At 52.4% G+C, this 12,401-nt stretch overlaps 4 protein-coding genes across 4 annotated transcripts; 2 read left to right on the forward strand and 2 right to left on the reverse strand.

Annotated features, from left to right (window-relative positions):
- Positions 1–1,728: 1,728 nt before the first annotated feature.
- Positions 1,729–4,194, forward strand: B0H65DRAFT_156863 (uncharacterized protein). Its single transcript, XM_062821166.1, has one exon. It carries the CDS (start codon positions 1,879–1,881, stop codon positions 4,108–4,110), a length of 2,232 nt encoding a protein of 743 aa, XP_062682897.1. The 5' UTR covers positions 1,729–1,878; the 3' UTR covers positions 4,111–4,194.
- Positions 4,195–4,524: 330 nt separating this feature from the next.
- Positions 4,525–7,872, forward strand: B0H65DRAFT_461478 (uncharacterized protein). Its single transcript, XM_062826601.1, has one exon. The coding sequence runs from the start codon at positions 4,926–4,928 to the stop codon at positions 7,788–7,790; it is 2,865 nt and encodes a 954-aa protein (XP_062682898.1). The 5' UTR covers positions 4,525–4,925; the 3' UTR covers positions 7,791–7,872.
- A 45-nt stretch (positions 7,873–7,917) lies between these two features.
- B0H65DRAFT_156874 (uncharacterized protein) lies at positions 7,918–9,231 on the reverse strand. Its single transcript, XM_062821167.1, has one exon. It carries the CDS (start codon positions 8,984–8,986, stop codon positions 8,045–8,047), a length of 942 nt encoding a protein of 313 aa, XP_062682899.1. The 5' UTR covers positions 8,987–9,231; the 3' UTR covers positions 7,918–8,044.
- Positions 9,232–10,639: 1,408 nt separating this feature from the next.
- On the reverse strand, positions 10,640–11,885 carry B0H65DRAFT_156889 (uncharacterized protein). Its single transcript, XM_062821168.1, has 2 exons — positions 11,090–11,885; positions 10,640–10,760 (listed from the first exon to the last, which is right to left on the reverse strand). Exons 1-2 carry the CDS (start codon positions 11,700–11,702, stop codon positions 10,702–10,704), a joined length of 672 nt encoding a protein of 223 aa, XP_062682900.1. The 5' UTR covers positions 11,703–11,885; the 3' UTR covers positions 10,640–10,701.
- Positions 11,886–12,401: the final 516 nt, after the last annotated feature.

Raw genomic sequence — 12,401 nt, forward strand, 5'->3', positions numbered from 1 at the left:
CTTATTAATATTCTTTCTAAATTTACCATTTTTATTTATAGCCTCTCTTTATCACTTTACCTCCAGGCTAAAATTTTATTCGTTATTAGGAGCGTCCTCCTTAGCAGGCTTATTACTTAATATAATTACGAATATAATACCCTTAAATAAGGGGGCGCGACCCTTTTCTTAAATAATACTTACTATTACTACTTTACGAAAATCCTTAGTTATAATACGGAAAGAGATTTTAAAATTGAAATTTCTTTCAATCTCCTTATTATATTAGAATTAGTAATTATTTACCTAAGCGGTATAAGGACTTGACTTTATAACTATATAGAACTTTAGGAACTATAGGTCTAATTTATTTACTCTAACAATTCCTTTAATAATATAAAGGGCTATAGCCGATTCCTAATAAAAGGTTTAATTATGCTAATTACAATTAACTCTACTAAAGGGTTTAAAAATATTAATAAATTTAATCCGGGCAAGCTTTTTTACCTTATAATTATTAAAAGCAATAAACTTACTAAAATTATCGTACCATTCGTATAGACTAATACATTTAATAAAATTAATCTCCTAATAATTATTTCTAACAATTTTAAACATCTAGCGACTTAGCGTAGTCTTTTTAATACTTAAATTAAAAAAAGTCTTAACCTCTATACGCTAATTTAACTTCTCAATTATATAATTACAATAGTCGCATTTATAATAGAAGCTATAAAATTTAATGGTAGTAAATAAGGTAACCTCCTTATCCTTTTTAACTTTCTTAATTTTTTTAGCAGGAACTTCCCCCTAGTAATTAGCAATATTAGGTTCTATTAGCTTAATTAGCTAGGATATATAATTATCGGGATTAATATACTTCTAGAAATTAAAATCTTAGGCTATAGAAATAAAAGTATTCTCCTAAGCCGGCTAATCCTTAGGGCTATTAAAAGTAACACTATTAATTTTGGTCGTAGATATTAGTAGTAGTCGTTTTATCAGTTGTTATTGCTAGCGATGGCTTCAATAGTCAAATCGATAAGACTCTTAATTGTAATATTACTAGTAATAATCGATATAGGTTCAACGTGGCTTGATTAGGTGTGTGTGTAAGACTGGCTCTGCAGACTCGAAGCTCTGGCATCTGGGTAAAAATCCCGCATATCCCAGTCCAGCTAGGCACGTACACGCCCAGTAGATCCCCTGGCCTCTGACAGTCACTCCTCTCCAGGTGGCCCCCGCTCACATGACACGGTCCACTTTCAACGTCAACTGAACTTCCTTCCTCTTTCCTGCGTCATTCTCTTGAGCAAACATCGCAAAAACATCGGACGGTTTCACTCTTGTGCCTCAATAGGCCTTTGACTGCATTTTCAATGTTTCTGAGTATCGGAAAGCTTTCGAAATGCCAAAATCCTCTGGCAGCGATAAGAGTGAGCGAGGATCCACCCAGATGAGCTGATTCGACTGATTTGGACATGGAGTTGTCCCGATTGACAACTCTTTGGCTGAAATGACTGGTCAAGAAAGATTCCGAATCCCCTGTCGATTGGTACAGCTACCCGCCACGTATCGCGGCGATGGAGCGTTTGCATGCAGGTTAGCAGGGTCTGGAAGTTTTACTTTTGGGCTTCAAGGGAATCCGTTCGATGGACGACGGCTGATGGCAGAAAATGTGAGTTTTGGCATGACTTCCGTCCACAACCCCTCGTTGCCGGCTTCTTCTTCTTTCTCTCAGTTCGCCTGTGGTTGACTGACGAAAACAAAAGCTCGAAAAGCGCCTGGACGGTGTATACGAACCCAACATTCTCGAGTCTTCGGTCTTCTCCCAAAGACAGACCACAAAGGCCACTGCCCAATGCTCTCTGAAGAAACATAAAACACCCACTGGTCGTCATGTTTGGACTGGAATCTTCAGGCTCTGCGGCCGAGCCTTCGCGCCCTGCTTCGCTGTTCCGCACTCGCACACAACACTCGACCCGCTCACACCAGTCCATCTTCAAGGAGGAATTCAACTCGGACCTGTCACTGCCACTTTCGCATCATCACGGCCACCATCGTCAAGTCCCTTATCATCATCAGAACGGCAGCATCTACAGCAACTACAAACCTGTCACAGGTGCCAAACCCTACCGCCCCTCCACAGATACTGGTGGTAGCACACTGGATAACGATCGAGAACGAGAACGGGCTGGGGATCCGGAGCAGGAGGCAATGGCCACCCCAACAGCCAGAGAGGTTCGTCGCCTCGCGTCGCATCACGACTTTATCTACGACACAAGCTCGAAATCACGACGACTTGGGTGGTGGGCCTTTGTAGGCAGACACCTCTCTCTTCCAGCAGCATTCCTTGCAGGTATCATCTTTGTCATTGTCGCCATTGTCTTCACCACTGTCACAAGCAAACGACCGCTAGAGTGCCCAGACTGGGCAGAAGATTGTCGCACAATCGACCGATGGACGGCCGAACACCTGCCAACTGTTCAGGGTATCATCACTCTCGTCTACATCACTGGGCTGGGGGCACTTGCCTATGTGGCCCTCGCGCTATGTGAGGCCGCGGTATGGCCGCTGGTGGTCAAGCAGACCATGACAATGAGGGGTCTGGAGGCATACCTGGCGACGACACGGGGGTCTATTCTAGCTGCTCCGAGGGCCTTGAAAGAAGTCAAGACTGTTGCCATGGGAGTGATGCTCGTTAGTGCGGTAGCAGCAATTCTGACACCGCTCGCTGGAATCCCGTTGGTTGGGCAGGCGTATACATCGACGTCGAGGGAGGTCGAACTCAAGAGCAACTACACGCCTGGCGGTGGGCTCGCAGAGTCATTCATGCAAACCGAAGCACCGAGTTTTGCCAACATGGGCGTCCTAACTACGTACAACTCGTGGGCCATGGACCCAGCTTCGGAACCTCTGCCAGAATACCGGAATTGGTATGTTGATCGGGAGGTGCTCGGCACGAAGGGAAACTTCTCTGCTCGGGCCGTCAAACTGCAAACAACTGTATCGTGCAGCCCACGCACAGTCGAACAGCTTGTCCGAAGTGGGAAGCCGTTGAACGCCTTTCCTACCAACTGGACCCGCACAAACATCAGCTCTCTAAGGGGCGAGAAACGTACTCCAGCAGAGGTCTACGTGCGCCCGTATCCCCAGTTGACGCTTTGGGCCGACAATTTCACCTTTGAGGCATCCCATCGAACCAAGGCGACTCTTGTTTTTGCCGCTCTCAACGGAACCATCGAAGGCGGCAAGCAGTCCTCCATTGCGCTCGGCACCATGAACAGTGTCTCAGCGATAGCTTGCGAGGTCGTCGTAGCGGCTACAGACGATATCATCACCGTCGGCAACCCGTTGATCCACTCGGATAACACGACGCTCCCGACCCTTTCGTCGCTCGAAACCCTCCAAACCAACACTTCCAGCCCCTCAACCGCCCTCAACGAACTTCTCCTCTGGTTTGCCGTTGCACCCATCCTCTCCGCTCCGAGTGTATCAGGTGTCCAGCCAATGTTCTCCAACTCCACCTCCACCAACCGCGCCGTAGCCTACACCGGTCAGACTTCCCAGCGTAATACCTGGACGGTCGATGGGATCGAGTCCTTCATCCACCGTTCCATTGGTGCCCTTCTACAATCCAGCACTGCGTCTCAGTCCGGATCCACCGAGAACACCACACTTTTTACCTCCACTTACCCCCTCCAGTTCCTCTCCCGGTCGCGCGCCCTCCTCCTCCTCTTGCTGCCTCTCCTCTTGGTTACTGTCATCATCCTTCTCTCGTTCTATCTGAGCCACACCCACTCCCGCGAGTCCATCCCCGTCCTCCGTCTAGGCGGGCTGTGCGAGCTGCTCAAGAGTTCTCAAACACCTTGGCTGCGCGAACAGGCCGGAACGGATGCAGCAAAGACGTACCTGCCTAGCGACCTAGGTGCGGTTATTGTCAAGTTTGGAGTAGTTGGCAAGGAAGGAGCCGAAATGGTTGGACTGGGAGACGGAAATGGAGGAAAGGTTGGTGCGTTTGTGAGGGAGGTCCCTCGAAGAGTACAGCCGCTGGACAAGGGGAAGGAGAGTGATGAGAGTCAGAAGAGAGGAACATCGGGGGAGACCGTAGAGATGGGCGTCATTGCTTGAGTTCACTGAGGCTGACAAGGACTTTCTTTGGTCGAACATTTGGGAGGAAAAGGGAGAGGCTGTTCGCGGAATGACGATTTAACGACGATATGAGTTATGAACATGATTTTAACGACTTTCTGGCTGCATATTTTGCATATGAGAAAAATATCGATAGGGCCTGGAGCTCAGGGAAGACGCTGGCGCACGCAGTTACGATGATGCCATCCGGTTGCAGGTTCAACCGTTGTGAGGAGTGGTTGACACTTTAGAGGCAGATAGCAAGACATCAGAGGAACGCGGTAGACGGTCATACAAGCTGATAACGGCATCTTATTTTGTTCTTGTTTCTCATCTATGTTCATCAACTTGCCGTAGAAGAGAGAAGGCGTTGAACGAAGATAACGGCGGACGTTGAAAGTCTCGGAACACTTACCGCATTTGGCACCTACCGCCAAGCTGGGACGTCACGCCATTGCAACCAGCTTTCATGGCTTCCGTCACTGAAGACATCGCCCGTCCCACTCTCCGCACTATCGAATTTGTGGCGCAAGCAGTGCAGCGATCATCGACAAGAACCATTGGCTCCAGGGAGCGGCTGAACTCCGATTGTGTTTCAATATGCCTTACCCAGCGCTTCACTGGGTCTCAAAGCCCCATGGCGCTGCAGCCGAGAGCCGGAGAGGTGGTGTAATCTATCTGTTTGGGTCTATAAAGATGACAATCCTGTTCACAACTTCACAGCAGTCTTTGACATCGCAGGGCCAGAACGGATCCTACCTGTTTGGCCATACCGGTAATCACCTCCGTGTTTCGCTCTCCCAACCACACCGATCATGGACAACGACAAGCGGAATCGACTTCACCAGGAGATATGCTGCGTCGTCGAATCCATTCGGAATGAAGACAAATTCATACTCGCCCGCATAGCTCTCTGCTGGCTCTGCGTCTCCGCGCGCCCCATCCAGTCCCGAGAACTCTGGCTTGCCCTCCTGATACAGCAGACACACTCAACCCGAGGCAGCGACCAGCTCGATATATTCATCAACAACAGCGTTTCTTTCGATGAGGAGACCGCCATTGCTTCCCTCACTGGCCTGCTCGGAGGCTTGATATCTTTCCACCCGGACCCTCGCAATCCGGACCACACCAAGACCAATGTCGCCCTGAGCGACCCCGAACTGGCCACGGTCATGTTCGAGGTGAGGGGTTCAGACCTGCCTGCACCAGTGCAGCGACTGGGCTTCAATGTCCAGCAGGCAAACATGATTGTCGCCGGGCAATGCGCCGTCATCTGTAGCCGGTCCGTTCTCCGGCTGGGTCATGTTCACGATCAGTCTGATCAGAATGCCCCGACATCCTCGCTGGCGCTCTACGCGTGGACACACTGGAACATGCACTGGAGTTTAGCCAGGTGGAATCTGTCTGATCCCGATGAAGGTGCTGTGGCGGAGATGATGATGATCGGTGTCATCACCGACACCTTGGTCTTCCTGCTGGTGCTCAACGACTTCTTGACGGGCCCTATTTCCGTCCCGGCAACGGAAGACCGGGTCCGATGTACCGGGCTTATCAAGCAGGCTCAGGACGCGTTGGAAAGACCCCTCTATTTGCTATCCATCTTGGCAACGGGAAGCTCTGCCACTTGGTGCACACGCTTGCATCAAGCCCGGCAAGGCTTTGAACGGCGCCCCGACGAATATGTGCCTATGAAGCTAGGAGCTCCCCCGAGTAAACTCACCAAGGTGCAAACCGTGTGGATTGACCATGTTCCCAAGAAACTCCGCCAGTTCTACGACGATGCCAACGGCTTGACAGCGGCACTCATCTACATCTTCGCGGACCTGGCTCGTGACCTGCGCTCGCTCGCAATGATTATCGCTCAGAAGCCCATCTACGAGGAGCTCCTGAAGGAGTATGACAGCTGGTTACCGCTCGACATTCTCGTGAATGTTGCCAACTTTATGGAAGGCATAGCCAGCTACCCCTTCATGTCGGAGTTACCCAACGGCAACACCCACAACCCGTTGATCATCAAGGAACCGAGCGACCCCGACTATGACACGGCCTTGTTGGTTCTTAGTCGACTGACGAAGGAGGGTTCCCGCGCTACCACCAGGGCCCAGAACTTATCGGTGGATTTACAACTGGCAGCGAATGCAGCCAAATCGCATCCCCTCGGCATTTCTCCGTATCGCCTCCGCGCCGCTGCCTTCGTCGAGAAAGTCAAGAACCTCCGTAAACGCTCAACCACCTCGACGGCAACATACACCATAAATGACATGCGCTTCCTCTCCCAACGCACCTCCTCCTTCGCCACTTTCCCCCAGCTCCAAGGTGGAGGCGGGGCAGGGTCATTTCTCACACGCTTCATCCCCTCCCGCCTCTCTCGCCTACTCCGCGGCCCGGCCATCTCTTCCTCCTCCTCAGACCCTCAACCCCCTTCCACCAACCTCTCCAGCGCCAACCCCGACACTGACACCACCCCCACCACCGACTCAGCCTCCGAAAACACCGGCCTCCTCACCGTCCTCGACAACTTTGCTGCCGGCGCCTTCACCGGCGGCGCCATCGACCACTGGCCACTCCTCAAGACCGCTCTCCTCTCATCCGGCCACGGTCCCCTTTTCATCTACCTCTTCATCGCCATTTTGTTGAATCACATTCGCACCATTTTCTGCCCTTGGTTAGGTAACTGGATGTGGTACACTCCCATGGAGGACCTACGTCTGGGTCTAAGCAACCCAGCTTTCTTTCTCGAGTACGCGCTGGGTTTCAGTTGGTGGTGGTACGCTTTCTCGTTCATCCAAAAAATGGTCTGGGATTTTGGGGGCGGGGTGGCCATCGCCACGTTAACCATCTACGGAGTTCCCGACCCCTCTGACCTCTCTCAAGCCGGTGATCTGGGTGGGATGTCCACCCTCCACCTCTCCGACTCCTCCTCCGACTCCGACTCCTCCTCCAACCCTGACTCCGAAGAAAACAAAAAACGAACCGCCCAAAAATGGAAAACCCGCAAACTCGAGGCAGTCAAAGTCGGCTATCTAGTCTGGGCCCTCGCCACCCTAGAGCACATGTTCTCTCGCTCCCTCAACACCATCACCTTCCTCATGGCCTGGTACAAACTCGCCTTCAGGGGTGGCGACGCCGAGCACCTGGCCATGGTTTCAATCGCCATCAAAAACTGGACCCGCATGCCGCTGCATGTGTCACAGGTGTACTGGTACACGATGAACGCGCTGTGGCCGATTGTGCTGAGCGCGGTGGCGCTGGCGGTGGGGGCGGGGCAGCCGGGCATGTTGATTGTGCTTGCGACGATTGTGGGAGGGGTGGCGGCGGTGATTAGGTATAGGAGTACGGTGTTTATTGCGTTGGAGGTGAGTGGGATGTTTGTCGTCATGGGGTTTTTGGTTGTTTCGGCCGTGTTGTTGGCGGTGGAGTTTGTAGAGGATCCAGTTGGGCTGAAGGTGAGCACGGCGGTGGCGAGGAAGAGAGGCGTTAGGGCGAGAGCGGTGTTGAGCGAGAGGGCGAAGGGTAGGACGAAGATGCTGGCGAGAGAGGAGGCGCTTTCGCTTTGGGAGGACTCACAGCAGGAGCAACAACGGGATGGCGGCGAGCAGGTGCCGCCGGGTGAAGCAGAAGCTGAGCGAAGCAGTGTTGCTGTGGACACCGAGAAGGGAGGGCATCAAAAGACTGACTGAGTAAGACCGTGACAGTGAGGCAGGGAGCAAAAGTTGAGGCATGAACCATCATATATATCATTGAGACATTACAGATTATGTTTTCCAACTCTTGCTAGCCCAAATGCTTTTTCCCAGCCGCCACTGTTAAGAAGGGGACGTGGAAGACCTCCTCAAATGAGTGCGCGCAGCTTCTCGATCATGTCCTCCCCCTCCGGTAATCTCCTTCCTTACACCCACCACATTTCCGACATCCAAAAACCTCCGCTCTAAACCTAGAGCGCCGCAACAGCAGCAACAAGCCCAGCCAACGCCGCCGCAGCAGCAAAAGTCTGCTTAGGAGCGCCCGCATTCCCCGAAGCCGTCGTCGACGAGGTACCGGCAGTACCACTTCCACTAGTACCAGTCTCTCCAGCCCCCGCAGCAGTCGTCGTCGCCTCACCCGCATTGCCCGCCGCCCCCGTGCCCGTCGTCTTCGCCGGGAACTCAGTCGTAAAGGAACAATTCACCGTATTATCCTCGCACGCCAAGCTCGCATAAACGCTCTCATAATTATAATACACGCTCGTGCACTCCTCATAGTTCTTGTGCGGCATCATGAGACTGAACACCACATCGTAGTAAACCGGCTTGCACGCCTTCGCCAGGCTCGTAACTTCGGACTGATGGGCTGACAGATAACTGGCGCTCGCGGAAGTGAAGGCCGAGTACGTCGAAGCCAGGCTAGCCGGCGGCGTCAAGGGGCTGCCGCAGACAACCGCGTAGGCGTCGGTGGAGGAGGTCGCCGTCCAGCTGTCGTAGTCCCCGTAGAGGGCGGTCTCCAACCAGTCTTCGAGCTTGCCGGAGGGCTCGGGGGCGGAGGTCATGAGGGATTCGTAGGCTAAGGCGCAGCTGGAGTACAGAGGCTTCAGGGTGGTAGAGAGGCCGGTGGGGAAGGAGTTGTCTAGGTACGAGTAGGTATTGTCGGATCCGACGTCGATATCGTCGACGGAGGGAACCTGGTCGTCGTCACGCTTCTTATGCTTTTTTGCGTCGACGTGTTTGGGACGCGGTTCAGCGCGGAAGGCACCGTGACCCTGGCGAGCCTGGATAGAAGGGGGTTGGGTGATTTCGGGTCCGACGGCTGCGACGGCGTGGTGGGCTGGGGGAGCAGGGGCAGCAAGCGCGGAGACGGTGGTGGTTACCGCCGCGAGGGTGGTGAGGGTTCGGAGATGCATTGTTGGTGTTGGCGCGGCTTTTTCGGGTTAAGGGGTGGTGACGGTTTGGAATAGTGTTGATGACGGTGAAGGTGATGGTGTTGATGGGTAGTGCGGCGGGGAGAACCGTTGACAGTGACAGGGAAAGGATGGGGTTTTGTCTTTTGACGTTAGCAAGGGGTTCCTCCCTTGATGTCATGTCATTTCCACGGTTGGGTCTGTTTGGGAAGGTCGGCAACCTCTCATGCTGTCGTCCTCGCCCGAGATTGCGGCGTCACCTTTTTGGGTCTTAGCCTGATTCACAACCCTTGAAACCAAGCAAAGACATGACAGGGGTTGACTCAGTTGGGAGTCCCAACCGTCAACCGGTTCTTTTCTACTGGCCGGGCCTCAGAACATTTTTGGTGCGCCACACGCCCGCGAATAAGATCTCGATGCTGCTGTTTCCCCTTCCCTCGACATGCTAATTTCCAATTCCAGGCCACATGGCGGCTTTCCGTTCTTTTCATTGGCGGGTCTCTAATTGTTCAGGTTCCCGTCTTTGCTTCTCGCTTTTGCTCTAACGGGAAAACACAGCGAAAACGAGTTTCGTATCCGTCCGTCGCTGGATTGTTGGTCAATGCGGTTTGTGTCGTTGACAGTTGGTGGTGATGGGGACATGTAAGGCAAACAAGTGGGAAACCCAAAGAAGTGGAAGGGAAAACGTGCTTGATAGTACTTATTGAACGGTGAGCAAAAGAAGCCATCCAGCCAAAGGGCTGGAGGAGAAAAGAGGAGAAGGGGGGGGGGGGTTATACACGACAGGACTCCTCGGAGCCCACCAGACTTCAAAGCAGCTGTCTGGCTTATCCTCATATCCTCATGGATAAAGTAGGTTCCTTCCCTGACAGCCCTGAGTTCCTTCTGTGTCGGGAATGGTTGCCATGGCTTCCTTCCTTCAACATCAGATCGGGTAGGCTCGGTCGGTAAGCAGCTACCGGCCGTGCGGACAGCCTAGACTAGGCATGAGGCAGGCAGTGCTTGGTGCACACAAGCTGCACACTAATGCAAGGTACCAAATAGTGGATACGGGTAGTCACTTTTGCTGTTAATTGTTCATTCCTTCCCACACTCAAGCACCTTGGCAGTCGCCATGACTTCCCGAGAATTGAGCTGACCACAACTTTTTGACAAACGGACCATCGAAACGAAAGACAAAAATCAAGAAACTCAAATATATCATCATAAAGAGTACTATCTTGATAGTTTCAAGCACGCTGATGTTGAATCTACAACCAGTTTTCTTTCATTTCCTCATTTGGTGGAGATATGGGCAAATGAAGTCTTGTTCTTTTCGTTTCGATGGTCCGTTTGCCAAAAAGTTGTGGTCAGCTCAATTCTCGGGAAGTCTTGGCGACTGTCAAGGTGCTTGAGTGTGGGAACCCTTCATGTCAAGGATTCATCAATCACAGCTTGGCCGCAGCATCTTTTCCAATCCAAATCCAGTCATCATCATCTTGATTTTCTAGCATATCCAATGGGTATCATCACAGCATTACTATATGAAGGTTCCCTCCATCATCATCCATCTATCCAAAGGAAGAAAAAAAAACCAACTGTACAACGACCATAGCAACTTTCCCCGTCTCGTCTCATTCCATTATCATTAGTATCGTATCATTTATGTTTTGTTGTTTTAGTAAGGTTGTGGGGGTATCATGTCGGGTTGTTTGGCGATGGTTGATTTTGAGACTCTTTTAGAGAGCCAAGACGCCAACGAGGCCGGCGAAAGCACCGACGGCGGCGAAGACGGGAGCTGTGAGGATTCGGTGTTAGCCAGTATGGCTTAGATGAATTTAAATTTTGTATATATGAATATTTCACATACGAAAGCAAAATTGTGTTACATGGAAAAATGAGGGAAAAGCATTGATGATACAAAAAGTGAGGGATAATGGGGCGAGTGACTCGTTGGTAGGCGAGGAAGGGGAAGAAGAAGATGTAGGGGAAGAAGGGGCCTTCGATGACCTTGTGCTGATCGTGGGAAGATCCGTCAAGGCCAAGGCAAGAGGATGAACGGGAAGATGTGGTGACGGCTTCAACGAGTCCAAACTGATACAAGGCTGGAACCGAAAGATCACTTACCAGAGCTGGAAGCAGCACCGCTTTTTCCCTGCATCTTGGCGACAATGGCCTTGCACTCGGCAGTATCGGTGGCAAAGGTGAGCTCGACCCAATTGCCGATCTTGGTAGGGCAGTTCTTGGCCACGCTACTGGCGCCCTTGGCCGCCTCGGTCAGCCACGCCTTGGCCTTCTCCTCGTAGGACGAGTAGGCCGAGGTCAAGGACGCGGGGACGGTGGGGGTAGCATCCGAGGTCTCGCAGGCTTTCTCGGCTTGGTCGATACCCAGCGTGGTGGTGGGCTCCTCAAGAGCAAGCGTTGAAAGCCAGGACGCCAGATCGGTGTCGGAGGGATAAGGGGCGGCGCTTTCAATCGACATCAGCGCCGAGCTGAGGCTGTAAAGGCAGCTGGTGAACTTGTTGCCCGAGCCTGAAATCTCGTACGAAACCACGTAGGCCCGCTTGTCGACCTCGTGCTGCCCTGCCTGACCATGCGCGCGGATGGCATCCTGGACAGCCGAGCCCTTAAAGACGGGGGCCGGAGTGATCAGAGCGGCGGGGGCCTCAGCCCGGGGCTGGGGAACGGCAGAAGCCGAAGCGGTGGCCGCAAGGGCAACAAGAAGAGTGTTGGAACGCATCGTGATGGGCGGATTGGTTGGATGGTGAGGTTGAAGAGTTGGAGTGTGTGAGGTGAAGAAAGTGCTGAATGTTATAACGCTCGAACTACCTTGGGCAGCCCGGGTCTTTATGTATAAACAAACATGACCCTCCGCTTCTTTGAGCTGAACCGTTTCCGGTCACCATCCCGAGGCCGTGAATCGTTGCCTGTACTCCCGCCCCGAGCAACAGGCACAGCCCAAATGCATCCAATACAGTAGAGTGGTACATCGCGTTAAACTAGTGGCAGAGGATGAACTGATGTGTTGGTGTAAGGCTCTGCTCGCTAGATGGTCGCAGCGCTAGATGGTGGACTGTGAATGGAGGCGCATGGAGTGCCAAGGGATTCTAGGGATCCAAGGCCCATAAAGCTGAGCCAGATACAGCTCTTGCTCCATCTTCAGTGACACACCAAATCCACGGGTATTCTAGGCAACAGACTGCCCAACAGAGCGCTGTCCCCTCCATTTCATGCCGTGTTCCGCGCACCGTGACGTGACGGCCCAGCCGTTGCATTTCTGCAGGGACCTTCCCTTTTAGGCCAGTTTCTTGGACCTAGATAACGACCCCCGTCACCGAGGAGCGGCGAGTGCAAAAGAGTTAGGCGCCCGTTGTTTCTGGTCCGCGTGAGTCAGGTTCTGGAACTGCCTACTGTAGGTAGAGAAGCGGAACGTTGGTCG

The sequence above is a fragment of the Neurospora tetraspora genome (assembly GCF_033439725.1).
Source record: "Neurospora tetraspora strain CBS 560.94 chromosome Unknown B0H65scaffold_3, whole genome shotgun sequence".
Taxonomy (NCBI): domain Eukaryota; kingdom Fungi; phylum Ascomycota; class Sordariomycetes; order Sordariales; family Sordariaceae; genus Neurospora; species Neurospora tetraspora.